At 50.7% G+C, this 26,251-nt stretch overlaps 5 protein-coding genes across 8 annotated transcripts; 2 read left to right on the forward strand and 3 right to left on the reverse strand.

The window, feature by feature from the left end:
- Positions 1–81: 81 nt before the first annotated feature.
- RPS27 (ribosomal protein S27) lies at positions 82–2,709 on the reverse strand. Its single transcript, XM_081340175.1, has 4 exons — positions 2,610–2,709; positions 2,254–2,362; positions 697–807; positions 82–341 (listed from the first exon to the last, which is right to left on the reverse strand). The coding sequence occupies exons 1-4, from the start codon at positions 2,613–2,615 to the stop codon at positions 313–315; spliced, it is 255 nt and encodes an 84-aa protein (XP_081196301.1). The 5' UTR covers positions 2,616–2,709; the 3' UTR covers positions 82–312.
- Positions 2,710–4,638: 1,929 nt separating this feature from the next.
- RAB13 (RAB13, member RAS oncogene family) lies at positions 4,639–9,971 on the forward strand. Its single transcript, XM_081340265.1, has 8 exons — positions 4,639–4,879; positions 5,654–5,714; positions 6,478–6,538; positions 7,106–7,183; positions 7,838–7,927; positions 8,017–8,082; positions 8,366–8,416; positions 9,034–9,971. Exons 1-8 carry the CDS (start codon positions 4,756–4,758, stop codon positions 9,103–9,105), a joined length of 603 nt encoding a protein of 200 aa, XP_081196391.1. The 5' UTR covers positions 4,639–4,755; the 3' UTR covers positions 9,106–9,971.
- An 867-nt stretch (positions 9,972–10,838) lies between these two features.
- On the forward strand, positions 10,839–13,558 carry JTB (jumping translocation breakpoint). The gene is made up of 5 exons (XM_081340279.1): positions 10,839–11,008; positions 11,577–11,617; positions 11,714–11,799; positions 12,226–12,305; positions 12,709–13,558. The coding sequence occupies exons 1-5, from the start codon at positions 10,947–10,949 to the stop codon at positions 12,863–12,865; spliced, it is 426 nt and encodes a 141-aa protein (XP_081196405.1). The 5' UTR covers positions 10,839–10,946; the 3' UTR covers positions 12,866–13,558.
- Positions 13,559–16,127: 2,569 nt separating this feature from the next.
- LOC308675142 (cocaine- and amphetamine-regulated transcript protein-like) lies at positions 16,128–18,233 on the reverse strand. Its single transcript, XM_081340152.1, has 3 exons — positions 17,443–18,233; positions 16,747–16,830; positions 16,128–16,381 (listed from the first exon to the last, which is right to left on the reverse strand). Exons 1-3 carry the CDS (start codon positions 17,578–17,580, stop codon positions 16,274–16,276), a joined length of 330 nt encoding a protein of 109 aa, XP_081196278.1. The 5' UTR covers positions 17,581–18,233; the 3' UTR covers positions 16,128–16,273.
- Positions 18,234–18,239: 6 nt separating this feature from the next.
- CREB3L4 (cAMP responsive element binding protein 3 like 4) lies at positions 18,240–25,700 on the reverse strand. 4 transcript variants are annotated; one of them, XM_081340150.1, is made up of 9 exons: positions 25,005–25,700; positions 24,192–24,390; positions 23,331–23,443; positions 23,007–23,099; positions 22,134–22,240; positions 21,683–21,751; positions 21,150–21,234; positions 20,976–21,072; positions 18,240–20,265 (listed from the first exon to the last, which is right to left on the reverse strand). In XM_081340150.1, the coding sequence occupies exons 1-9, from the start codon at positions 25,173–25,175 to the stop codon at positions 19,997–19,999; spliced, it is 1,203 nt and encodes a 400-aa protein (XP_081196276.1). In that variant the 5' UTR covers positions 25,176–25,700; the 3' UTR covers positions 18,240–19,996. The 4 variants fall into 4 exon arrangements, 3 of the variants coding, with proteins under 3 accessions (XP_081196276.1, XP_081196275.1, XP_081196277.1); XM_081340149.1 differs by having other exon boundaries at positions 23,007–23,102; XR_014028074.1 differs by having other exon boundaries at positions 20,036–20,265; positions 20,817–21,072; positions 23,007–23,102.
- Positions 25,701–26,251: the final 551 nt, after the last annotated feature.

Here is a 26,251-nt window from a genome sequence, read left to right on the forward strand (position 1 = left end):
GATCATAAAAACCCGAGGCGGATGCAGCCGGCAACACTCAACCCACACACACAAAAAAAACCCACACCAAAACACAAAAGATTGCCTTTATATCCAAAGTTTATTGAATCAAATGGGTAAGGCTACAAGGACAGTGCCACAGCCACAGGGAGTGAGGGGTGGGGTGGGGTGTTCACCCTATCCCACAGCCATCAGTGGTAGCAACTAAAGCCCTCAAAAATAACTCTACACGTTCCCCCAACTCCATTGCATGGTCAGGATCGCCACTGTTCGCATAGTCCCACCCACCATCCCACGCCAAGTGTCCGCTGTTTAATGTTGCTTTCGCCGGAAAGAGCACCCTGTAGGGAGGAAATGCAAAGAGTCATTAAGATCAGACGGAAGCAGGTTACATTTAACCAGGATTGCCCTGAGGGTTTTTTTCCTCCCCTAGAAAAACCATTTTTGATCCGCCTCCTATGACATCATCCATAAACAAAGCCTATTAGAGTCAGCTCCAGTGGGGAGAACAGCTGTAAAACATTGGTCCGCATCATGTGTTGTTAAAACACACACTGCCATTCCTCTCCCATCCTCAAAAGATTGAAAAATGTCACCCCAAAAACACTCATCCATCGGAGTCTGGCTACAGTTCTCCGTGTTTCCACTCTTTATTTCGGACACAGGAATGCTGGCCAGCTCAACCGTCCCACTTACCTTCTGTTAACCTTGCCTTTCCACCAGTGGGCTGGCACAGCACAGTCGAGCAGCCGACACACAACACAACTGTCTGGGCGTGACTGAAAACCGTGGTGATTTTGTAGCAACCTGGAGCAAGAAAGCAAAGCAAATTTTTGGTGGGTTAAAAACTTGGCTTTTTTTGTTTTGTTTTGCTCTTGCAGCCACAAATCCTCCCTTTTCCATTCTAGCAACACCACCTTTAAAAATAAAATGAGTCTGAACTACTCCGCGGTTGTACAGCCTGAGAGAGACCACCACCAGAATAGCTGGAGCAATTGAGGCTCGCCCAGCCCTCCCGTCAACCTGTGCATCATCTCGGGGGTCTTTCCTAAAGGACCCCTGCCAGGTTCCCACGTGCAGCCCAGCAAGCAGGGAGCTGGGTCATCCCCTGCGTCGCAAGCCTCCAAGTTGCAAAGCATTCTTTCTGCAGCAGGAACGTATTAAAATTTTATGCAGTCCATCACCCTTGAAGGTGGTTTTGCCCAGTCCACGGACCGTCTATACACACACACACACCCAAAAATCCCACCCAGCAGCTCCAGGCATGAGATTTGTTGCTGATGCACCGTTGCTGGAGGTTTTTAAGAGAAGACTGGACAGGCGTTTGTCCAGAATGGAATAAGGCCTCCTGGCCTGGGCAAAGGGCTGGATTAGAGGACCTTTGAGGTCCCTCGCATCTCTTTTGTTATTCTGCATTCTGAGCAGGGGCTTGGACTAGATGACCTCCAGGGCCCCTTCCAATTCTGTTAGGGCGTATTGTGAACACTTGAGGGCTAGGTGACCTCCAGGGCCCCTTCCAAGCCTGTCGTTGGAGCAGGGGCTGGAGTAGACGACCTCCAGGGGACCTTCTGACTTGCGATTCTCTCTTTTTGAGCAGGAGTTCTAGCTAGGACACCTCCGAGGCACCCTTGCAACTCTTTTTTTTATTTTCTGTCTTTTGAGAAGGGGGAGCTCGACTAGATGGCTTCCTAGCCCCCCCCCGCCCCTTTCCAATTCTGTTACTCTCTACTCTGAGCAGCCGGGAGGGGGGGGCTGGACTAGATGACCACCCAGGCCCCTCGCAACTCTTATTCTACGTTCTGTCCGGGGGGGGGGGCTCCGACTAGATGACCTCGGAGGCCCCTTGCAAACTCCTTTGTCTTGAGCTCGAGGTGGGGTGGGGGTGGGCTGGACTAGATGACCACCGAGGCCCCTTGCAAACTCCCTTTGTCCTGAGCTCGGGGTGGGGTGGGGTGGCTGGACTAGATGACCACCGAGGCCCCTCGCAACTCTTATTCTACGTTCTGAGCGGGGGTGGGGCTCCGACTAGATGACCTCGGAGACCCCCTTGCAAACTTTGTCCTGAGCTCGAGGTGGGGTGGGGGGGCTGGACTAGATGACCACCGAGGCCCCTCGCAACTCTTATTCTGCGTTCTGAGCGGGGAGGGGGGCTCCGACTAGATGACCACCGAGGAGGCCCCTTGCAAACTCCCCTTTGTCCTGAGCAGGGGGTGGGGTGGGGTGGGGGGGCTGGACTGGATGACCTCGCCTTACCCGGGCACTTGACGTCCATGAAGTAGGAGTTGGGGCTCTGCACCAGGCGCTTCTTCTTGTGCTTCCGCTTCTCCTCCTCGGGCGAGGGGTGCAGGAGGTCCTTCGCCAGCTGGAGGGAGGGGAGAGACGAGAGGCCGTGAGACCCCCTCCGCCACAAAAAGGGGCCCGTTTCCCCTCCGCCCACTCCCCCCTCCCCCGCCGCCATCTTGAGCCTGGCGACCAGGCGGCGTGGCCAGCGCGTCGGGCCCGGCGGGGAGGCCGGAGAGGCCGGCCAGGCGCCCCGCCAGGGTCCCCCGGGGAGCGGGGCCAAGGCAGGCGGGCCCGCGCGGGGAAGGCCGCGCCGGAGAGAGACGCACCGGCATCTTCGCGTGGAGGCAGCTGCGGACCGAAAGGAGGCTGGCCGGAAGGAGGGAGCGCTATATCCGCTGCGGGGTTTCCCGCGCACGGGCGGAAGTCCGCTCGGGGAGGGCGAGGGGGGGGGCGGGTGTGCGTGTCTGCGTGAAAGAGGGGGGGGGAGAGAGAGAAAAAACCGCCATCTTGGTGAGGTGTAAAAAAAGAAGGGGTAGGGTAGCCGGAGCGGACGCCATTCTGGGAAGGGCATCCGCTTTCTCCTGCGGGCGCCATTTTGAGACGGAGCCTCCAAGGACAAAGGCTTTCCCTCCCCTTGTCCTCCTCACAGCCCTGTCCTCCTCACAGCCCTGCAGGGTAGGCTGGGCTGAGGAAGAAGTTTATTCTTCTAGTGCCATCTCAACACACACACACACACACACACACACACGTTTATTCTTCTAGTGCCATCTCAACACACACACACACACAAACACAGACAGTCTCTCTCCCTCCCTTTGCCTTTACTCATCTCTTCCCTTGCCCTGAAGACTAACTAAGGCTCTAGTCCTCATGGGTCCTGACTAGAAAGCTATGTAACTGCCCCGCTTGGGGTCACACCATGATAAACCAAGTTTCTAGTCCTCTGGGATCTCAAGCCTCCTCTCCCTTTTTTTTACCCCAGTGACGCTCCTGCCAGGCTCCCAGTTTGGTGCTCCAGGTAGAATTTGAACTCAGGCCGGCATCCCCTGCCCAAATTGGGCTGGAAGAGTTATCATTTTTATCATGCCCAGCCAGTCTGTAGGGAGGTCTCTGGACTGTGGGAATGTCAGCCTTGCAAAACTGAGCAAGTCGGCAGTCCTCATGGAGGAGATCCAGGAGATTTGCCAAAGGAAGGAAATGAGAGGGGCTAAGCCACCACAGGGAGACCAAGCTGGCTTTGCTTGGGGGCAGCTGGAGACAGGGACTCTTTGGAGACCCATAAAAATATTCACTAGCCATTTCTATGCCAACAATTCAATCAGCAAAAATCCAAAATCAAAGTTTCATTCCCCAACCCACCCCATCTCAAGCAGAAAATCCAAAAGCGGAAACAAAATTAGAAGTGTTCCAAATAAAACAATTCTCTAAATCAATAACATTTCAGTCTTGAGGATGAGGCAACAGGAACGATTCCATCCTTTTAAAACCCTCCTGTGATTTTACATTTTTTGTTTTTTTTTTATTGAAAAGTTTTACAGTACATTTTTGAATACAAAACCCCTCCCCTCCCCCTCCCCTCTCCCCAAACCTCCCCAACTCTCCCCTCCCCTCCCCCCCTCCCCGACTTCCCAGAGCTAAATACAGGGTATAAAAATACAAACAAACATAATCTAAAATATGCAGACAACAATAAAATATTAAATTCTATCGCACTTTAACTCTTAATAAAATAACTACAAGCTAGTTATACATCATATAAATCCACTACTTATTCAAATGCAAAGTGAAACTTTTTAGTCTCATATTTATTCTGGATATAATCAATACATCTTCTCCGCTCCACAATATATCTCTGTTGCAATTGGTCTTTCAAATACGCTGAAATCTTTGCCATTTCCGCCAGATTGGAAACTTTTAAAGTCCATTCTTCTATAGTCGGCAGTTCTTCCTTCTTCCAATATTTTACATTTTTTGGTCCTCCTCAACAAAAAGAAGGGCAGCTTGCTAGGATGCAAATGGATGCTCGGGCAAGGCTGCCTCTTCCTTCTCTCTCCCTCGGCTGCCAGCGGTAAGGCACTCTGCCCATGCTCGGAGGCCGCTCTTTTTCTCACGCTCTGGAGCTCTCCAACTCCTCCTTTGCTGGGGAATGAATGAGTTCCCAGCGGTGGATGATGGATAGTCCCTCCTCCACCCCTTCTGAGTCAGGGGTCAGCCCCTCCCGCCTTGAAGGGGGGCTGCTTCCCTGCCCAGCTGGGGGGGGGACAAGAGAGGGAGGGGTTAGGGTGTCCTTGTTAGAGGAGGAGGAGGAAGAGGAGGGCAGTGGAGAACTTCAGCCCCTCCTTCTCCAAAGTTTCTTCCCGGCGGATTCTCGGCTTTTTTGTCCCCCCCTTGTTTTTTCCCCCTTCCCCACAGACCCCCGCCCCAGGGAGGAGAGGGGCCAGGGCCCAAGGCCGGAGCGCCCCCTCCCCAAAGATGGCCAAATCTTACGACCACCTTTTCAAGCTCCTCCTGATCGGAGACAGCGGAGTGGGCAAGACGTGTCTGATCATCCGCTTCTCCGAGGACAGCTTCAGCGGCACCTACATCAGCACCATTGGTGAGGAGGGGGCTTCTGCAGAGCCCCCCAAAGCCCCCTGCCCGACCCCTTGCTCCCTCCCCCCCAACCCAAATAGAGCAGGATTGCAAGGAGCAGCCGCTCAGCCGGGCCCGTCTTCTCACCCACCCCCTGCACGGGTGGGTCTTCTCACCCACCCCCTGCACGGCCACCACTCCATGCCTGGGCTGGGGATGATGAGAATCAGGAAGAGGAGAAAACAGCTGGAAAGGGGAGGGCAATTTGGGGTCCCCCCCAATCCAATATTTGCAACACTCTCCTCTTCGTAAGGATTCGGGTGATGACAAGTGCCTGCTTTTTGGGGGGAGATGGGGGTCTTTTGGGATGCAACTCTTCCATCCTCGGAGTTCCCGTCGGGGCAGGAGAGGCTGGGGGTGTTTGAAAAGCTACAGAGTCCCCCCCCAAGAGGTGCAATTAAGAACAGGAGCCAGGGAGGAAACGTCAAAAGGAATACCCTAATTTTGGTTCCAGTCAGCACCCTCCCCATTTTTGGGGGGGGAAAGAAAAGAAATCTACACTCCATGAGGACTAGAATCTTGGCTGACTTTAGATTGGTGATGGAGTTTTGATTGGGCACTCCCAAGATCCCAAGATTATTTCAATCAATCAACGGACAGGGAAATGATCCCCCCCTCCCCCCCATCCCGAAAAGATTGGAGACCCCAAACTCAACACAGGAGTAGGAAATGATTGCCGGCGGATTAAACCCGGTGGAAACTGTGAGTAAGAACCAATTCTGGTTTTTCTTCCCTGCAGGCATCGATTTCAAAATACGGACGGTGGAAGTGGAGGGGAAAAGGATTAAATTGCAGGTTTGGTGAGTGCCTCTGAGACAGTGGAGGTTTTGCAGGGGGGGGGGGATTGTGGAAAAGAAAGGTGGATTATGGGCTTGGGAGTCAGAAGGGGGCAGTGAACAGCTCAGGGAGAAGGGAGGAAAATGGCATTTCCAAGCAAGGCTCTTTGGACCAAGGTAGGAAAATCTGGTGAAACTTTTGTAAAACAAGAAGAAAGAAAGAAAAGAAGATTTTTAATTATTATTTTGGAAAAGATCAGCAGCCGGATGAAAAGGGGGAGTTGCTTTTAACTGCAGGAGTCTCCAAGCAGAAACGGCTGGGGTGGCAGATGGGTTAGGGAGTTGGCTGTGCATGATGGGAGTTAGATCCAACATATCCGCAAGGCTCCAATTGGGGAGGCTGCGGTCATGAGCGATCACCAAATTGTGCCTGCAATCATTTTGGCAAACTAGCCCTCAACTTAACGACCGGAATTGGGGCCAGAGTTTCCCGTCGGTGAGCGAGGCGGCTGTTAAGTGGGTGGCATCTGATTTAACGACGTTTTCATCGGTGGGGGGGCGGTTTAAGCTTCTTCCCTCCTTCCCTTAAGTGAATCCGGCTGGTTTGGGAAGGGTTGCGAATGGCGACCGCCTTATTCCCACACCTGTCGGTTGCCAAGCACCCCATTTTTCATCCCGTGACCGCGGGGATGCTGCGACGGTCGTAAGAGCGAGGATCCGTGGCAAGTCGCTTTTTTTAAGGATGAATGAAATGATTTTTTTAAAAAAAGACAATTATTCCTTGCAGGGACACGGCTGGCCAGGAGAGGTTCAAGACCATCACCACGGCTTACTACCGGGGAGCAATGGTAAGGGGGCTGCCACCGCCTGGGAGACCCTCCCCCTTCGCAGGGTGAGGGGTTCCCATCCCTGATGGGCAGCAATCTGAGACATTTCGGGGGGGGGGCGCCAGAAAGAAAAAAACCAACCCAGTTCCAGACGTGCTTTCAGACAGCGAAAAAGAAATTTGCACTGCCAAGCTGTGCCATATGCATGATAGTGGGCCGTTTCCCATATAACATTTGCTATTCCACTATTATTAAGTGGATTAAAAGATTGTTTTTTTCCCCCTACCACGTCCAAAATATGAAATAGGCGGAGGATCAAAGAGGAGCCACAGGAGAGGAAGAAGGGGTGGGGAGGGAGGAGGAAAAAGAAACAACTAGACTTTAGTGAAGGGGGGTCTTCAAACCCTTTTATGACTTGTGGACTTCAACTCCCAGAATTCCTCAGACCTCCGCTTCCGCGTGTGACACTTCTGGGTTCTGTCCCATCGGGGAGCAGGATGGAGAGAGGCCCGAAGAATGGGGAAGGGGGTGTCTGAAGGTCCTTCCCCAAGACTGCCCCCCCCAAATAAATCCCCAATTCTGTCGTAGGGAATTATTCTCGTTTACGACATCACGGATGAAAAATCCTTCGAGAACATTCAAAATTGGATGAAGAGCATCAAAGAGGTGGGTACGAAATGGGGCTGGGGGTGAGGATTTCAGAAGGGGGCGAGTTTGGGGGTCTGCAGCCAGTGCGGGGGGGGGAACCCCACCCCAAACGTTCAGCCCCATAGAATTCCCCACCCCCCACCCCATCCTTTGTTTTCATTCATCCTTGATTCAGATCCGGATGACCCCCCCCCCAAAAATGGGGGGGGGCGTAAAGAAACAAAGGAGGTCCAACACTGCCCCCTGGTGGCACAAATCAGGAACAACTGAACCGAAGGGAATTAGAGGGACATTTGATTGTTTTTTCACGGTTTTTACACTTCTTAATGGTTTGTTTTTAGGGCTTTTGATTTTTTTTAAAAAAAATGATTTTTGTTGTTCGGTTTTTTGGTTATTTGGCTTCATTTGGCCCGTTGTTGTTTTTTTTAACTTCATATCAAAGTGCCATCTGTGAGATGAACGGCTGTAGGAATTGAATACATGAGTAAATATTTACCAAATAGGGTGTCATTGTTTGATTTGGGGGTGGTGGAAGAAAATATCTCTTTCACCAAAAGAGAGTGAGGGATGACCCATTTTGAGAATCCTGGTTCTTTCCTTCTGTACTTCCTTCCTTCCTTCCTTCCTTCCTTCCTTCCTTCCTTCCTTCCTTCCTTCCTTCCTATTTCCCAGAATGCCTCGGCTGGCGTGGAGCGTCTCTTGCTGGGCAACAAGTGCGACATGGAGGTGAAGAGGAAAGTCTCCCGGGACCAAGCCGAGAAGGTACCGGGTGCAGGAATTGCGGGGTTGAGTGCGTGGGCATGTGCAGAATGCAACTGGTTGACTTGACTTCCCGGCTTCCTTCCTGGCAGCTGTGCAAGGATCATGGGATCAAGTTCTTTGAGACCAGCGCCAAGTTCAGCTTGAACGTGGAGGAGGTGAGGGGTCTGCTTGGCCTGGGGACACCCACACACCCCCGCCGGCCTAAAAAATCCACACAGACACATAATAAGCACAGCCATTTGCCTCCCAGACCCTCTTGGCCGTGGTCAGGAGATCAGGCAGCCGTGGCTGGGTAGGTTGGGGACCCTGCGGAGGTGCTCCTGTTTTCTGCCTTTGGGGGAGGGGGGGGCAGCACAAGCAACGGCTTCTCCAAGCAGCAGCTGGCTGGAAACAAAATGATGGATGCCCTGCTCTGCGCTTCTTCTTCTTCTTCTTTAGGCATTCAATACTTTGGCTCGTGACATTCTTCTCAAATCGATCAAGAAATCAGTAAGTGCCACGTGGGGAGGAAGGGGGGTGGTGGCGAGAACAGCCGGTCAAATGTAGCCCAATCCTCCTCCTCCTCTTCCTCCTCCCACCCTTTCTTCCTTCCTTCCTTCCTTCCTTCCTTCCTTCCTTCCTTCCTTCCTTCCTTCCTTCCTTCCTTCCTTCCATTCTATTCTCCCTCCCTTCCTTTTTTCTTTCCTTCTTTCCTTCCTTCCTTCCTTCCTTCCTTCCTTCCTTCCATTCTATTCTCCCTCCCTTCCTTTCTTCTTTCCTTCCTTCCTTCCTTCCTTCCTTCCTTCCTTCCTTCCTTCCTTCCTTCCTTCCTTCTTCTTTCTTTCTTTCTTTCTTTCTTTCTTTCTTTCTTTCTTTCTTTCTTTCTTTCTTTCTCTTTCTTTCCTTCCCTCCTCCTCCTCTCCTCTTCTTCTCCTTCCCCCCTCTCCATTCTTTCTCCTTCCCCTCCTTTGTCATCTTCATCTTCTCTCCTCCTTCCTTTTCTTCTCCTCTCCCTTCCTCCTCCTCCTTTCCCACTCTCTCTTCTCCTCCTCTTCCTCCACCTTTCCCATCCTGGACCATCCATGATCCACCAGCCCCTGACTCTCCATCTCCTCTTCCTCCTCCAGGCGCAGCTCCCCAAGAGGCCTCTGGAACTCAAAGCCACCCCGAAAAGCAGCTCAAAGTGCTCCATGCTGTAACCGGCAGCCAGCCGGTTCGGAAAGGCCCCACGGCTCCTCCCCTATCCCTGGCCATTTGGCTTGGGTGGGGCTGTTTCTCCTCTCTCCTGCCCGCCCCCCCCTCTCCTTCTCTGACCCTCCAGACTCTTGAGTTGTTTCGGGCTGGACCCCGGAAGGACCGGGAGACATTCCCTAACTTCTTCTTCTTCGTCGTCTTTTTCCATTTGGGGAGTCTGCCTTTTAATTTTTGCACTTGCAGAAAGGGAAGGGGAGTTTGGGGAGGGAGGGGTCCCTGAGGTGAGGGAGAGGTGGGAAAAGTGGGGAGGGGGGTGATAATAATTGGGTAAGCCACCCCTTCCCCAAATCCCTGGATTCACCAGACATTTTGAGGCGGTGTTTGTCAAAGTTTGCAATTTTAAAGTAGGTGGACTTCAACTCCCAGAATTCCCCCAGGATGGCTGGGGAATTCTGGGAATTGAAGTTCACCCATCTTAAAAGTTGCTCAAATTGAAAAATACATAGCCCTGTAGCTCTGCAGTGCCTTTAACAGACATAGGAAAGAATCAGATTAGGAATCTCTCAGCAGGAGAAGAAAAAACCTTTTGTAAAGTATATAAGTATATATCTATATTTATATATATTTATATATTTATATATATATATATATATATATATATATATATATATATATATATATATATATATATATATATATATATATATATATATATATATATATATATATATATGCCTGCTGGGAGTCTCTGCACTTTGGATGGGTGGAAACCCGGAATGCGACTCGCAGAATCCGGCACCCACGAGGGACTAGTCACATGCTGGGGGACCAAATGCCTTTTATAAATCTGTGAAGACGATTAAATATTTGTAGTTTTTCCGAACATCGTTGTGTTGAGAAGTAATTTTCTGGATATCGGCAAGAGGAGGTGGGCGAAGGGGAGGGAAAAACAGTCGTGGGGTGGGGCGTGAGGGTGTCTTTGGTCATTCAAATGGGAGCTTCTATCCTGACCCCTTGCAGAGAAAGGGAGAGACCCCTCATGTTCCAATCCATCTGGCAGGATTGTTGTTATGGGGAAATAGGAGGAGGGAGGAGGATTATGTATGTGTGACACCTTGAGTTACTGACAAAAGTAATAAAGGCAGCAGAAAAATAATAATAAATAAAATATATTCATCTTTCTGCACGTGTTTAGTAAATGCTGATAGATAGATAAGAGATAGATAGATATAGACAGACAGACAAACATAGATATATTGATAGATTTAATTTATTAGATTTAATAGATGATGGGTGGATAGCTAGAAAGATGATAGATGATATAGATAGATGATAAACAAATAGATGATATAAATGATAGATAGATAGATAGATAGATAGATAGATAGATAGATAGATAGATAGATATCAGATAGAAATACAGAGTGCATAGATGATAGAGGTAGATGTATAGGGAGATAGATGATAGAAGTATCAGAATAGATGATTGATAGATATATAAACGGACAGACAGAGGGATAGGTGGAGGGACAGACAGAATCAGAAATATAGTGGAGGGACGAATGAATGGATAGATAAGTAGATGCACAGATGGTGGAAGTATCAGAGAGAGAGAGAGAGAGAGAGAGAGAGAATATATAGGAATACGTTCTCCACTCTCCCTCTATGTCCCGGCTGCAGCCGAAGACCGGAAGTGCCGGGGCGCAACCGGACGAACTGAGCCCTTTGCGCTCGCTCGCCAGCCCAGCCTGCCGTCAGGTTCTGCCCCGCGCGTGCGCAGAGCGCCCTCCGCCGGTCCCTCTTCCCACCACGCACCGCGCGAGTGAGGCGGAAGCGCCGGGCGAGGATGGGGCCAAGATGGCGCCTGGCGCTGGGGGCGCTTTTGGGGTTCGTGGTCGCCCCTTCGCGGTAAGGGATTCCTGGGGGGGGCAACCAGAGAGGGGGGGTCAGGGGGTCCCCTTTGCGTCCTTTTAGGGGGAGGGAGTCTTTTTCTTGGGAGGGGGGGGCCAATGCTCCCCAGCCAGCTGCTCCTGGGTTGGACTACAAATCCCATTTTGCTACGGGGGTGGACGATGAGAGGTGTAGTGCAAGCCTTGAAAAAAAAAAGGGTAATAGATTCTTTAATCTGTTACCGTAATTATGAAATTTAAATTATGTTAAATTTGATGTAACATGAGAGTAGAATAATAGAATGGAAGTATAATAAGAAGCATAGAATAGAAGTAGGGTGATAATAAGAATAAGACAAGAGAATATAGAATAGAACTACAGAATAGAATAGAATCACGGTTGTGTGAAAGTCACAAGTCCCTTTTTTTCAGGGCCGAGGTCACTAAATAATATTTTTTTTACCTGCTTCAGGACTCCTAAGTTGGCAGGAAGGTGGGGGGACAGGACAGGGGAAGCCTTTACCTTTTTTGGGGGGTGGGTGGGTCTGGCCGGCGGCTGACCCCTCTGCCTCTTTACCCGCTTGCAGGTCAGCTGAGGGAATAGCTGAGAAGGATGCGAGAGGACCAGGTAAGGATTTCGCACTGGGGTCTCGGGAAGGGGGGGGGGCTCCCAGAAAACAGGGGGCCTTTGTCACCCCATCGTCCTGTTCGGCTTTCCTTGCAGCAAGTCTGACGGGCACAACTCCGTGTTGGCGGAGAGAGGATTTCGTGGTGACCACGCAGTGCGCGCCCTGCACGAGTTTTCAGATTGTAAGTGGGGGAGGGGGTTGGGGGGGGTGAGATGCCTTGGCCTTTTTGGGGAGGGGGTCAGAGGGTGAAAGGAAGGAGGGGGAGGGCCGGGCAGGGGAGTCTGCAAGCTCTCGGTGGGTCTGAATCGCCGGCCTCCGTTGTGGTTGTCGTTTCTGGACCTGCTTCATGAAAATGCATCCCATACAGAGAAGCAACAGGCTCTCTCCTCGGGGGGGGGGGACACACACAGGTAGTCCTCGGCTTACGGCCTCAGTTTATGTTGCTAAGTGAGAAATTTGTTCAGTGACTTTTGCCCTATTTTACCGCCGGTTTCCCGTCCCAGTTTGGAAGAGGCTGGGAATTGAATCTCCGGTAGATCAAATGCTCGGCGGCTGCTCGCTCGGTGGCCGTTCTGGGTCCTTAAAAGCCGTCTCTTCTCGCTTGTAGAAAACCACGTCTGAATGCGGCGTCACCGGTTTTGTCGAGCAGATCAACTGCGGGGTGTCCAAGAAGGGCGAGTTCAAGAGGTGGGTGCCCCGTTCAGGATGGGTGTCTCAACCTTGGCAGACTTTAAGAGGGGTGGACTTCAACTCCCAGAATTCCCCGTGCCAGCAGTCCACATGTTTTAAATTGTGCTGGCTGGGGGATTCTGGGAGTTGAAGCCCCTCCCTCTTAAAGCAGGCCGGCTGGGGAATTCTGGGAAGTCCACTTGTCTTACACCTACTGCCTGGCAATTCCCATTGCAAGTAGCTGTATTTCCCTCCACCCCCCCCCCAAGATGCCTCCCCAGGGCCGTGATACAAATTTAGAAGCAAGCAAGAGCTGCCTAGGCTTGGCAGGGACCTGCAAGGTCCTCTAGTCCAGCCCCCTGCTCTGGGTTTCCTCCCCCCTTGTGGAGCGGCTATCACCACGGCAATTTTCTCCCCGCAGTTGCCGCTCTTTGGAAATGGAGACTCGGATCTTCTGGAAGTTTGAGGGTGCCATGCTGGGGGCTGCCGCCATCTTCGCTCTGCTGGTGGTCTGCCGCCAACGGGTGCTGGACGGGAAAGCCTTGGAGAAAGTGCGGAAACAGATCGAATCTATTTAGCTTCGGTTTGGGCAGCGAAGTGGAGGGGGACGGACCCAGACTTGCCGCCCGGAGGAGCAGTCTAGCAGCGCCTCCCCTCGTTGAAAATCCCCCTCCCACTTTCAACTACCGGGGAGGGGGGCTGTACCCCCAGGGATCGGTATCGCTTCACTCTTCAGGGGGCTGGCAAAAGCCGGGGTGCTTCCCCTGCTTTGAGAAAACCCAGGGCATTTGGGGCCCCCAGATCCTTCACCTCTTGGGGTTTTAAATCATGAAATTTGAACTCGCTTCCCGGCCGGGAACTTCCTCCCGTCGCTGTCATTTGAGCCTCGCGGCTAGAAGTGTGTCGTACAAACAGAACGCAAACCTCTTTCGTCCCTTCCCCGTCCCAAATCCTGTTTTGTCCTATTTGTGATTAAAGGAGTTCTCCTCAAGTGTCTAACCGCAGGATTTGCAGTTGTTGTGAAGTTGTGGATTGTGGGTTTGTGTGTGTGTGTGTGTGTGTAAGCTTGCGGAGCTGGTCTGCTAAAGGCTTTCTTGTGGGTTGAGAATTGAGCAGCGTGTAAAGTAATATTTAAAGCAACATGAAAGCAATATTTCTCAGTGGAAGATAGGTGAACTTTAGCTCCCACAATTCCCCAGCCAACACAGCACAGAATTCTGGGAGTTGAAGTCTGCTTATTTTTAAAATTGCCAAGGTTGCGAAACACTTGATTGAAAAGCTCCCCAATTTTGGAATAAAGGAATAAATTGAATTGCAGGAAAAGTGTGTGTGTGTGTGTGTGAGAATCAAGGAGCTCCTTCCGAACCAATTATAAATGCAATCTCTGCTAACTGTGGTTAGTTCTATCCTGGGTGTTAACTTTTGCAAACTGGTGCAAATTGGTTGTGTTGACAGGTTGACAGCTTGGGGTCAACTCAGAAAATGTGTTTATTCTAGAACCCAGATAAGTGTGTGTGTGTGTGTGTGTGTGTATCCAGGTTATAATTTCCCCTTATTTCAAACGATGTTGGGTTGTTCGGAGCTGAACAGGCCTGGGTTCGAACAACAGGCCAAGTTAGAATATCTTTGGTTTATGGGCAGCCTCAAATATTTAGGGGAGCCTCGGTCCCCCAAGTGGGAAGACCTGGCAGGCTGTGCCTGTGTTTTATTCAGAATTAAATGCGTCCAGATTGAGAATTGCCCCCCCCTCAAATCCGAGATAATTTAATTTAATTTAATTTATTAATATTTCTATACCGCCCTTCTCCCGAAGGACTCAGGGCGGTGTACAGGGCAAGAATAAAACACAAAGCTACAAAAATTAAAAAGTAATTAAATACATGCCCATAAAAAACAATAAATACATTAATAAAACCCCAATAAAATGATAGTAAAAACCCCACCAATCCCCCCTCAGGCCAGGCCGGCTTGTTCGAACAGGTATGTTTTCAGATCGCGGCGAAAGGAGCGAAGATCGGGCGCCGTCCGGAGCTCAACCGGTAACTGGTTCCATAGCTCCGGGGCGCCCACAGAGAAAGACCTCCCCCTGGGGGCCACCAATCTACATTCTCTGACCGGTGGCACCCTGAGGAGGCCCTCTCTGTGGGAACGCACAGGGCGGAGGGAAGTTGACGCCGGCAGCAGGTGTTCCCTGAGGTACTCCGGACCCCTGCCATGTAGGGCTTTAAACACCATGACTAGTACCTTGAATCTCACCCGGAAGACAACTGGCAACCAATGCAGCTCACGGAGCAGAGGTGTGACATGGGAGTATCGGGAAACTCCCAACACAACTCTCGCGGCTGCATTCTGTGCCAGTTGGAGCCTCCGGGTGGTCCTCAAGGGCAGCCCCATGTAGAGAGCGTTGCAGTAGTCTAGTCGAGAGGTCACGAGCGCGTGAGTGACTGTGCATAGATCATCCCGGCTTAGATAGGGCCGCAACTGGCGCACCAGGCGAACCTGGGCGAAAGCCCCCCTAGTCACAGCTCCTATGTGGTCTTCCAGGGTGAGCCGTGAATCTAGGAGGACTCCCAAGTTGCGAGCCCTATCTACGGGGGGTAACAATTCGCCCCCCATAGTAAGAGGTGGAATGTCCGAATAAACCCAGGATGAAGGTATGCAAAGCCACTCGGTCTTGTCGGGGTTGAGTTGAAGTCTGTTCCTCCCCATCCAGACCCGAACCGCCTCCAGGCAACGGGACATCACGGTGAGGGCATCACTGGGGTGGTTTGGGGTTGAAAAGAAAAGCTGGGTATCATCAGCATACTGATGATACCCAACTCCAAAACCACGAATGATCTCACCCAGCGGTTTCATATAGATGTTGAACAGGAGAGGCGAGAGGACCGACCCCTGAGGAACTCCACAAATGAGAGACCTCGCGGTCGACCTCTGCCCTCCTGCCAACACCGACTGCGAGCGTCCCTGGAGATAGGAGGAGAACCACTGTAAAACCGTGCCTCCCACTCCCAATCCCCCGAGACGCCGCAGCAAGATACCATGGTCGATGGTATCGAAAGCCGCTGAGAGGTCTAATAGGACCAGAACAGAGGAATGCCCCCTGTCCCGGGCCCTCCAGAGATCATTCACCAGCGCGACCAATGCCGTCTCCGTGCTGTACCCGGGCCTGAAACCCGATTGGTACGGGTCTAGATAATCCGCTTCATCCAGGACCAGAGGGAGCTGATGTGCCACCACACTCTCAACAACCTTCGCAAGAAAGCGAAGGTTGGAGACAGGACGAAAGTTGTTCAATACAGCTGGGTCCAAGGCAGGCTTCTTGAGGAGAGGCCTCACCACCGCCTCTTTCAAGACGGCGGGGAAGCTACCCTCACTCAAAGAAGCCGATATAACTGCCTGGAACCAGCTGCGTGTCCTCTCCCGGGCTGCATAGACCAGCCAGGAAGGGCACGGGTCCAATAAACATGTGGTGGTGCTCAGCCTCCCCATGATCCTGTCCACTTCCTCCGGAGTCACAGAATCAAACTCCTCCCAGGTGATATCGACAAGACCACCCGTGTCCTGCTCGACAGACTCTGCCCAGTCAGAGTCCAGACCGGTCCGAATCCGAGCGATTTTGTCCGACAGATGCTGGTTAAACTCCTCGGCACGACCCTGCAAGGGATCCTCCCTCACCTCCTGATTCAGGAGGGAGCGAGTCACCCTAAACAGGGCGGCCGGGCGATTATCTGCGGACGCGATAAGGGTGGCGAAGTGGTTAGATAAGAGAAGCAAACTCAAAAATCCAATTTTCTCCCCTCGGATGGACGAACGAAAATACACTCTAGACATGCTCAGGAATTCTCCTTTATTCCTCCCAAAGCCTGGCTCCAGGATTCCAGCAAAGGGGGGGGGCTCGAGTCAAGCTCTCCTCACCCCCAAAAGCCCCAGTGCTGACAGATTGCAGAGAAACAGGAAACGAAGTTGCAGGTTGCGTAAGGCGCATCTCACACGCATTTGAGAAGGAAAGCGTTGCAGCTGGCTCTCCGGGGACAGTCACAGAGTTTGCCGATGCGGGCGCCTTTCCGGATGGCGCAGGCGTTGCCAAAGGAGCACTGGAAGGGAGGGGGAGAGGGTGAATCCCTGTCCTTTCCTCCCCCCCCCCAGTCCATGCCTCCCCCCTCCCCTCCTTTCTTGAACTGGTGAGACCTTTTTGCTCTTCACATGACCAGGGAGCTCCATTCTCTTTCTTAGGCTCAAGCAGAGCCGGTGGGGACAATGGCTAGAACCCAGAGCCGAGCGGGGTCAGACTAGATGACCTCTGGTGTTGGCCTCAGACACTTAAGATTCGAGCTCAAACCGACCTCTCGGGATTGTTGCGAGGATAACATTCGGCTCTTCCACAGAAAGGGGTGTGTGTGAAAGTTACGTGGATTCCCCACCCCTTAATTTATGGGGGGGTTCCCCCTTCCCCAAATACCTTGGGCACCTGGTTGAATTTCTTTTCCCAAGCCGAGACCTTCTTATGCTGCAGTTTTTCCAGCACTTCCTGCAATTCATCCAGCTGGAAGAAGTCAAAACGTTGCAAACAAGTTTTTAAGACCTGCCCATTTCCCTCCCCACCATCCTGGGAAGCCCATCATCCTTTCCCTCCCGATTCTTCACCACCTAAAAAAAAGTGAGACCAGATAGACTGCCTCTAAACCTGGAGGCTCTGCTCAGCACCACCCCCACCCCCGGTGAATGGGTGAGGAAAAGCAAACTGCGGCACTCCCCAAATCAAACCAGACGGGATTTATCCTCATTGCTAAAACGGATCGGAATACTGGATTACAGCACCCATCATCCCCTCGCTGCTATCTAGAGGGCAGAAGGCTTGACCTATCCTTCTGGCTGAGATGTGCAGCCCTGCTCTTTGACGCATGCTGGCTTAATGGCAGTCTGTTCCCATCCACCACCACCACCCCCATCTTATTTTCGTGGACTTCGGCCACCGTTCCCCGTTTTACGCATGTGGGGACGGGGCGCCACCAACAAGGAACCAGGTTCCTTGATCTGGTTTTTTTTTTGTCCTTCAGAGCAATCCATGCCACGTCATTCTTTTTTGGGGGGGATGTTCTCCCCTGCTAGCCCCCTCCTCCTGCAATCGTCCCGCTAACATTCCTCGGTTACTCACCAGCTCCTTCTCGTGCGCCGGGTACGTGTGTTTGAGTGGCAATTCCGACGCCGCTTGGCCATCCGGCTCTCCCTGGACCAGGACGAAGAGGCAGAGAAGGGCCACGATGCCCAGACGGACCCCAACCATGGTTAGCATCTGCCTGGGCAAAAATCCCACCGGAGAGCAACGTCTCAGCCCTGCCGGGAGCTGTCCACAGTGCTGAAAGCCAAACCACCTTCGCCAGCTTCACGCCAGGAAGTGCATCAGCACCCGTTTCTCCGCCAGCCCACGCCAGCCTCCCCGGGGACGGAGGGAGAGGGGGGCTTTCTTCAAGGGCGGAAGACGAAGCACCCCGAAACCTGGTTTCCTGCGGAATCGGCTCCTGGCGGGGGCGGGAAGGAGACAAGGATCAACCAAGGATACTTGGCCAGTGGCGCCCGGATTTTGAGGCTGGCTTGGAGTGGGGGGGGGGCTGTTGCTTCAGGCAGGGGCTGCCAATCAAGCTGTTCTCCAGAGGGTTTCGATGCATTTGCCAGAAAATTAAAACAGTTGACTTTGATTCATCCGTCCAGGCTGGGAGTTGACAGCTCATCCAATAAAAGCTTTGGTCTTGATGGGTAGCTCCAATATCCAAACTATTTCTTTTGGGGGGGGGATATTATTAGCATTAATCAAAAGCTGCGGCATTAATTGGCCGCAACAGAGCCTGGCAAGCGTTCTCGCCTCGTGGGGTGGGGTTTTTTTGGTTGTTTTTTTTTTATTTTTCCTCCTTTTGTAGTTCTCGTCCTCTGTTGAGGAATTAGCGTCCCGGGGGGGGGGGCGGGTGGGAAATGCCAGTCCCTGAGGGGGCAGGAGAGGCATCGTTAAGAAGAGCTGAACGAATAAATAAAACGCCAAGCGGAGGGAAAGGAGAGCGGGTGTTTGGAGCAGTAGACTGCTCCTGGATAGGGAGGCTCAATCTAGCCACCAGACACTGGAATGCATTGACAGTTAATGCTAGTCTGCCAAGTCGGATAAAGATTCGATTCGGTTTGTGACGACCGGCTTGATTTACGATTTGGACCCTTGATCCTGAACCGCGCCTGATTGATGGGGACATTTTTTTTTCACCCTTGGCAGGAGCTGCACCTGTTAAACATGTTTTTTAATCTCGCTCGACAAACTCAACAACTGAATAATAATAATAATAATAAAAAAACAGCCGTCTAACTCAGAGTAGGAAAAACACACCGTGTTTATAATTCTAGACGTTGGTTGCAAAGTCGCGAAGGCGCAAACCGGCGTGGGGAACGGCGGCTGTCCCGCATGAAAACCGGCTCCGTCTTACTGGAATTAATTTTTCTAAAAGCTTTGGGGCTGAAGAGGAATTTACAGCCCAAGGAATACTGGATCTTGGATTCGAAACCCGGCCAGCCATCCTCGTAAAGTTTCCATTTGAATCTTTCTCGAATGGCCAGGCTTGAGATATAGATGTTTCCCATCTTCGAGGTTGTTGTTTGTTTTTTTTTAAAAAAAAATGAGATTAATGCGAGCAATTTTAAAATGTGGGCTGCCGCGGGGGTGTCCCGTCTAACGTAAAAAAAGTTTAATTTTAATTTCCTCCCCCCCCCTCACTTAGGCTTTGCTCTAATTCCTTGCCCTGGTGGCATCCCCTTAAGTCACACGCATGCAATATGATATATGACTGTTTTTCCGTTCAGTTGAGGATCACCTATAATTCCAAGTGTGCTAAAAAAAAAAAGATTAATTTGAAGAAGGATGCAGACAGCGAAGGAAGGGGGCAGAAATGGCTTTTAAATTGAATTTTGGAGATGAAAGTTCCTTGGTGTGAAATCTCCCTCGGGGGATCGGTTGGAAGAGCCTCTTGTGATCTGCAGCTCTTGGATAATGAGGTTTCTTTCTGTGTGTGTGTGTTGGGGGGAAATTGCATTTTTCAAGCAGATGGATTAAGCCTTGGGCGAAAGCTGGGTTTATGTTAATTCAACTCCTTCCTTTCCAAGCAGAATAATTAGTTTTCTGTGGGGAGGGAGAGATCGGGGCGGGGTGTGTGTATGTGAGAGAATCTGGGGCAAGAACATAGGAGCCAGTGAAGAATGAATGAAATTCATTAAAGTAGGGGGGGGGGAAACCAAAAGCCCATTCATTATTTTAAGCTCCAACGTTTCGGGAAGACTTTGAATCCGCCATCCTCCTGCGGACTACACGTCCCAGCATCCTTCCCCCTGACATTGCTGGGAATGATTGTCTGTCATGTTTTAACCGCTGAACTGTACCCCTTGAACCCCAAGCCCAAAATCTGAGACGGTTTCAAGAACGGATAAAATATTTGGAGGATGGGAATTGTGGCGACGTCATCTGTTTTCTGCTCAACAAATCTTGTTAAAGAAAAATCCGAGAATCTGGCTTTGGGTTTGAGACAGCCGGGCACGAGTCCGTCCCTCAGATGGGCTGCTGCTTGTTGACAAGGGGGGGGGAAGGTCCTTTGCACATGCTCTGGGGTACCCTTTCCTGATTGTTTCGGAACTTAGCTTCCCAGCTCCAAAACTTTGCAGTTAATGTTTGCCGGGATGTCTCATATCTCATCAAGTTCGGGCCTGGTGACTTTTCCTTGCCGATGACCCTCCGGTTGGGCCAGGGGGTCCTTCCAGGGCTCGGATGCTGCCCCCTGGGCCGTCTCCCCCACCTCGGGGAGACTTTTCTCATCCTCCTTGCCGACGTTGGAGGTGCGAAGCTCCGGAGGCAATTCTGCTCGAACGTGGGGCTGTTCTGCAGGATGGGGGGCGGACGGTGCGCCCGGCTCCTCGGAGGATCCCCTTTGGGTCAAGATATTTCGGGAAAGGACTGGTGGAGAAGACACGGATTAATGAAAGGGGGATACTTTTCAATTCGACTCAGTTCAGTTCTTCATTCTTGAATAATTTCTATGTTATCTTCAGTTCTATATGTTTTACTATATATTCTATTCTACAATATTTTCTGTGCTGTATTCTTTATACTATTGTATTTTATGTTTTATCCTCTGCTATCCTGTTCTCTATTCTGTTATACTTTATGTATTGTATTGTATTGTTTTGTGTTCTATTCTCTATTTTCTATTCTATTCAATTTTCTATTTTCTACTCTATTATTCATTTCTTCTATTCTATTCTATTCTATTCTATTCTATTCTATTCTATTCTATTCTATTCTATTCTATTCTATTCTATTCTATTCTATTCTATTCTATTCCATTCTATTCTATTCTATTCTATTCTATTCTATTCTATTCTATTCTATTCTATTCCATTCCATTTTCTGTTCTATTTTATTCCATTCCATATATTCTGTTCTATAGTATGAAATATATTCCACCCCATATTCTATAATATAATATTCTATTCTACTCTACCCACCTTGGGAGAGCTTTGTGCGAACAGGAAGGGTCAATTTAGGATCAGCAAACTGTGTTTTAAGATGAGACGGAAGGACTCTGGGCTCAGTGGAGCCTCCAATTCCGCAGGCACTCTACCTTTGAATGGCAGGTGTTGCAAAGTTGTGGCGGTGATGCTTACCTCCTAACGGCTCGGGGTCCCCTCTCCTGACCTGTGACGCGCCATAAAATGAGGCACAAGTGGGCCAGATGAAAAGGCCAAAGGAGACGAGGAGGATCTGGAGAGGCAAAGAGACGGGGATGATGGGAGAGGGAGCCCCAGAGACCCAGCGCTCGAAGAGTGAAGACCACCTACCACAAGGCAGGTGCTGGTCTGGGTGGTCTTATTGGATGTCTCTCTGAGGAGTCCCTGCAGCTTCCGTAACTGGTCCAGAAGTGACCTACAAGAGAAGTCGAAGCTTGGAGGAGCCCAGACAGAGAGTCCCGGACACTGACCGGGACGCAGCCACAGGCCAGATACGAGGAAGGAAGGAAGATGATAGAAGGAAGATGATCGAGAAGGAAGGAAGGAAATAGAGGGAAGGAAGGAAGGAAATGGAAGGAAGGAAAAGGAAGGAAGGAAGGAAGGAAGGAAGGAAAGAAGGAAGGAAGGGGAATCCTGTGCCAATGCCCCAAACCCGAAGATTATTTTAATGGGACACATGATGGAAGACAGGAGGGGTCTTCATTCTTGGCCTTCCAGGAAGCCCCTTTAAGTTCTCCTCTGAAAGCAGAAACTTTGCTCCTGATGGAATTGTGGGTCTGGTCAGCATCTCTGGAACCTTGGGGGGGTGGGGGGGACAGCCAAGGATGGACCGAAAGGCAGAGCAAAACCGGCCCCCGACTCACTCTTTGTGCTTCTCCAGTTGCTGGACCTTCTTCTTGAGATGCTGGTTCTGCGCTGAGCAGGTGGCCACCCTGCCAGGAAAACAGAGGCGCCCAGATGGGTTCTCCTTCCCAGCTCCCCAAATGCCCTGGACTACAGTTCCCATAACACCCTAGCTGCCCTGGCTGATGGGGAGACAGGGTCGCCCCCTCGCTCTCCATGAGGACTTTGGTTTCCTTTCGCTTCCCGTGGCTCCGACCGAGGAGGCCCGGAATGCCTGGCTAAGGGGCTGTGGCTGATGGGAATCGGAGTGGCTTGGGGTCCCTGTGGCCGAGGGAGTGGGGAATATGGTATGCTGAAGAGATCCCTATTTCTGCCAGGTTTCGGAGAGCCACGGATCCTCTTCCAACCACGATGGCGTGAGCGTGGCAGGAAAAAAGACTATCCAGCCTCCAGACCGCCATCCCGTCTCACCGACTCTCCAGATCATCCAGATATTCCTTCTTGCGTCGACGGCTGTCCTGGGCAGACTGCTTGTTGCGAATTTTCCTCCTTATTTTCTTGAGGATCCGCTCTTCCACCTGCCGGGAAGGTGCAGCGAGCTGGGCTGAGGGTCCCATACGGCCCTCATTTCCCTGGCACAATTCACAAGAACCCCCCCCCCCGACCCCCCCAAAGGGCGAGTTTTCATTCAACTGGACCCGCCTGGCTGTTTTCTGATGACCGAAAGTCCTGCTTCGGAGTCTGTGCCCGGCTTGATCTGAAGGAGAAGATTTGGCTTTTGCCGTGGGCTTGAAGAGGGGCTGCCGGAGCCCCCTTGAAGCCAGGGGATCCCCTCCTCTAACGGGGGTGTGAGAAGGAGCTTGAGAAATGGAGGAAAAGATGCCAACTAGGGAAGAATTCGATAAGAGACAGCTGAGCCCTCAGCTGTATAAAGGGTGGAGAAAGAGGGTCAGGAGGCTTTCCAGGTTCTCAGGCTGTAAAAGAGGCGGGTGGGGGAGATTTGTAATTTCAGACCTGCAGGCTTCCGGCAAAGTAGCCTTACGATAAACTAGAATTATCTGTGTGGTGAAGGGCCTTGGGAGACGGGGGAAGGGGCGCTATCTGGGGGGACAGAGAAGAGATTGCTGAGCCCTCGGCTGGGTAACGGGTAGAGAAAGAGGCACAGGGCGAACCGCCTCTAGTTTCTCGTAAAAGTGACGGCGGGAGATTTGTACTTTCAAAGCGGCAAGAGCCTTAAATGCAGATAATCCTGGACTTACCACCGTTTGTTTCGGAACCGTTCAAAGTTATAATGAAAAAGGGAAGCCGACGGGCGTGTCCCTGCCTCTTTGGCCAGCTACCCACCTGGGAAAGGCCGGCGACATCGTCCAGCGAGACGCCCTCCTGCCTTAGCAGACGTCTCTCCTCCTCCGTCAAGAACAGGGCAGGATGCGGGAGCTGCTATGGGGGAAAGTTGATGAGCGGAGAAACCCCTTTTTTTCCTACCACATTCTGGGGATTTGGGGCTTGGAGACCCCTCTGGGTTTGATGATGGGGACAGGGGGGAAGAGAATGTCCTATTATCTCAGTTTGTATATGTGTGTGTGTGTGTGTGTCTCCTAGCCCGCTGGTGTGTGGATCCATACTTTGTATTCCAGAATATTTTAATTACCCCTTATCGCATCTTACCTGCTCTGTGGGAATCTTGGCCGTGTTGAAAGGGGTCACCCCATCCCAAAAACCCAGGGATGCTTGGCTTGCAAGGCAGATGGGTGGGTGGGTCCCGGGGGGGCTCCAGCTCTCTGGAAAAAAGGCCCCCAAAGAATAATCCACATTGGTGTGATTGTAAAATTCGGGAGAAAGACATGGTTTGCCTGTAAGAATCCTGATTCAATGAAATTAGATTCTCTTGGGTGTCATTTAACCTTAGTTTTAATGGCTCCTTCGTTGACAGCCCCCTCCTGTTTAAAATCGTAATTATATAGGCCATCCTCGGCTTACAACGCTTTGTTGAGTGACCATTCAAAGTTACAACGGCACCGAATGACCATTATTCACACTTACGACCGTTGCAGCATCCTCACGGTCACCTGATCAAAATTCGGCCGCTTGGCAACTGACTTGCATTTATGACGGTCGCAGTGTCCTGGGGAGGTCATGCGATCCCCTTGTGTGACCACCTAAGCAGCCAGATGCGCTGAACGACCGTGTGACTAGCTTAGCTACTGCAGGGGTCCACTTAACCACCTGTGGCCAGGAAAGTCATAAAACGGGAAGAAAACTCACTTAACAGCAGAAATTTGGGGCTTGAGCGTGGTCGTTATTCGAGGACTTCCTTCATTCCAAAATCTTATCGGGGACTAAGTTGAGAGTAAGTCAATTACGGGGGGGGCGGTATTTCAGCTTTGGGGGAGATGCTCCCACACTAAGGAACAGGATTAGATGCTGGCTGGGTTTCTGCTCATCTCCTTGGCCGTAAATTTGAGTAAACTGGCCGTTCCTGGTTTAGGGAAACCAAGGTTGGATTTTCCCTCCTCTGTGAATGCTTACCGAGAGGGTTGGGGTCCTCCAAGGTCCCCGTGTCACAGAGAACCTCCAGAAGGATGGTGGGCGACCGGTCGGGAGGAAGGGGCTCCTGGAAAAGGCCGCCGTCGCTCTCGGGAGACGCCGCGGAGCTCCTGGGAGAGTAGACCTCGTTCGGATCGATCCGAAGATGTAAAAGGTCTTCCGGATCGTCGTCAGGAAGACGCTGAACGAGGAACAAAAACGGGGATGAGTTTTGGGTTGAGTTGGGACCCCACAATCAAGCCAGGGATTTATTATCTAGGTTTGTATCCTGGGCTGGATTCAGAAGGTCCATATCTACTCAACCTGTCCTCTGAGAAGATATGCAGAGTCCCCACTTTTTAATAAAGGCAATTGAGAGGTCATGGCAATATAATAAGGGTAGTCCTTGACTTAACGGCCGCAATCAAGACCGGAATTTATGTCGTTAAATAAAAACTCACTTAAGTGAATGAGTCATGATAAGTCAGCCGTGCCTGATTTGATGATTTATTTAATTTTTTTGCTCCAATTCTGATTAAACGAAAATCACAGCAATTGTTTAGCGAATCCGGGCGGTCGTTAAGGGAACCCAGCTGCCCCCATTTATTGTCACTATGGAAAGCTACCTGGGTAGGACTCAAATAGTGACCCCGGGATGCTGCATTCATCCTAAACGCACGCTCGTTGCCATTGATCACATGACTTTGGGGAGGTTGCAACGGTCATAAGTACGAGGACTTTTTCCCCCTTGTGCCGTTGTAACTACGAATGGCTGCTAAATAAATCGAGGACTACCTGTACAGTTCCGTGTCTTACCTGGAGCTGGCCAGCTGGACGGTTTCCAGATTTATTTGGAAAACAGCCGTAGGGATGGTCTTGAAGCAGGAGGTTGACTCCGGAGTTTTCTGCGGCGAGGCTGTTTCCGGGCTCCGGATCCTCCGGAGCCTCGAAAAGAATTTCAAAAAGATTTGTGCTGTCAAAATCCATGGCAGAAATACCGTAAAAAGAGTTTGCGCACTTCCAAATTCTTTAGGTTAATCTCTGCATCGCCTCCGGCATTTAGTCCTGCCAGCTGAACAAGATACCGACATCCGGAATAATGTCGGATAATTGATGCAACAAGCTGGATTAAACGTCCTATTCAGAATCCCAAAGCTGTTCCCTTTTGCAGGATGCCGGGTAGCCAAGAATTAACAAAAATAAAAATAAAAATCAATTTATATGCAGTCAGAGGAATGAAAAGGACAAACAGGCATAAATCCACAAAGCTGCAAGCTCTTAAACTCTACAAATATTTTCCAGCGTTTTTTCTCTTCTAACGGAACCCCTAAATAACACGCCTTTTTGGTTACGATCCACGACCCTTGCAAATAAAGTAAAATGAAATAAAATATTAAAAAATTAACCCTTCGTCTCTGATCTTTGTCCTTGTTTTTGCAAAGCGGGTGGCCAAGGAGAACAATGTCCCGTTTTGTCACCCAACAAGGAAGTTGTTTCTTTTTTTAGTTTAAAACTCGTTTCTCTACTACAGGATCTTCAATATCCTGAAACTACCTTTCCAGGAACAACCCAGCTTTTAGCCAATTAAAAGGCTTAAAATAAATGTCATGGTCTAATAAAACTTACTTGCTAGGCTCAGAAGGGTCTTAAAAAAATCTCTGTCAAGGAAGTGTGGCTTGCACTATTAGCTTTTCCTAATTGCACAATGGGCTGGAAGTAAATCCTGTTTGCCTGCAATAGTAATTTAGAGTAGAGTAGAGTAGAGTAGAGTAGAGTAGAGTAGAATAGAATAGAATAGAATAGAATAGAATAGAATAGAATAGAATAGAATAGAATAGAATAATTCTTAATCCAATAAGGTAAAGGTAAAGGTTCCCCCGCACACGCGTGCTAGTCGTTTCCGACTCTAGGGGCCGGTTCTCATCTCCATTTCAAAGCCAAAGAGCCAGCGCTTGTCCGAGGACGTCTCCGTGGTCACGTGGCCGGCATGACTAGACGCCAAAGGCGCACAGAACGCTGTTACCTTCCCACCATAGTGGTCCCTATTTTTCTACTTGCATTTT

Source organism: Vipera berus, assembly GCF_964194415.1.
Source record: "Vipera berus genome assembly, chromosome: 16".
Classification (NCBI taxonomy): domain Eukaryota; kingdom Metazoa; phylum Chordata; class Lepidosauria; order Squamata; family Viperidae; genus Vipera; species Vipera berus.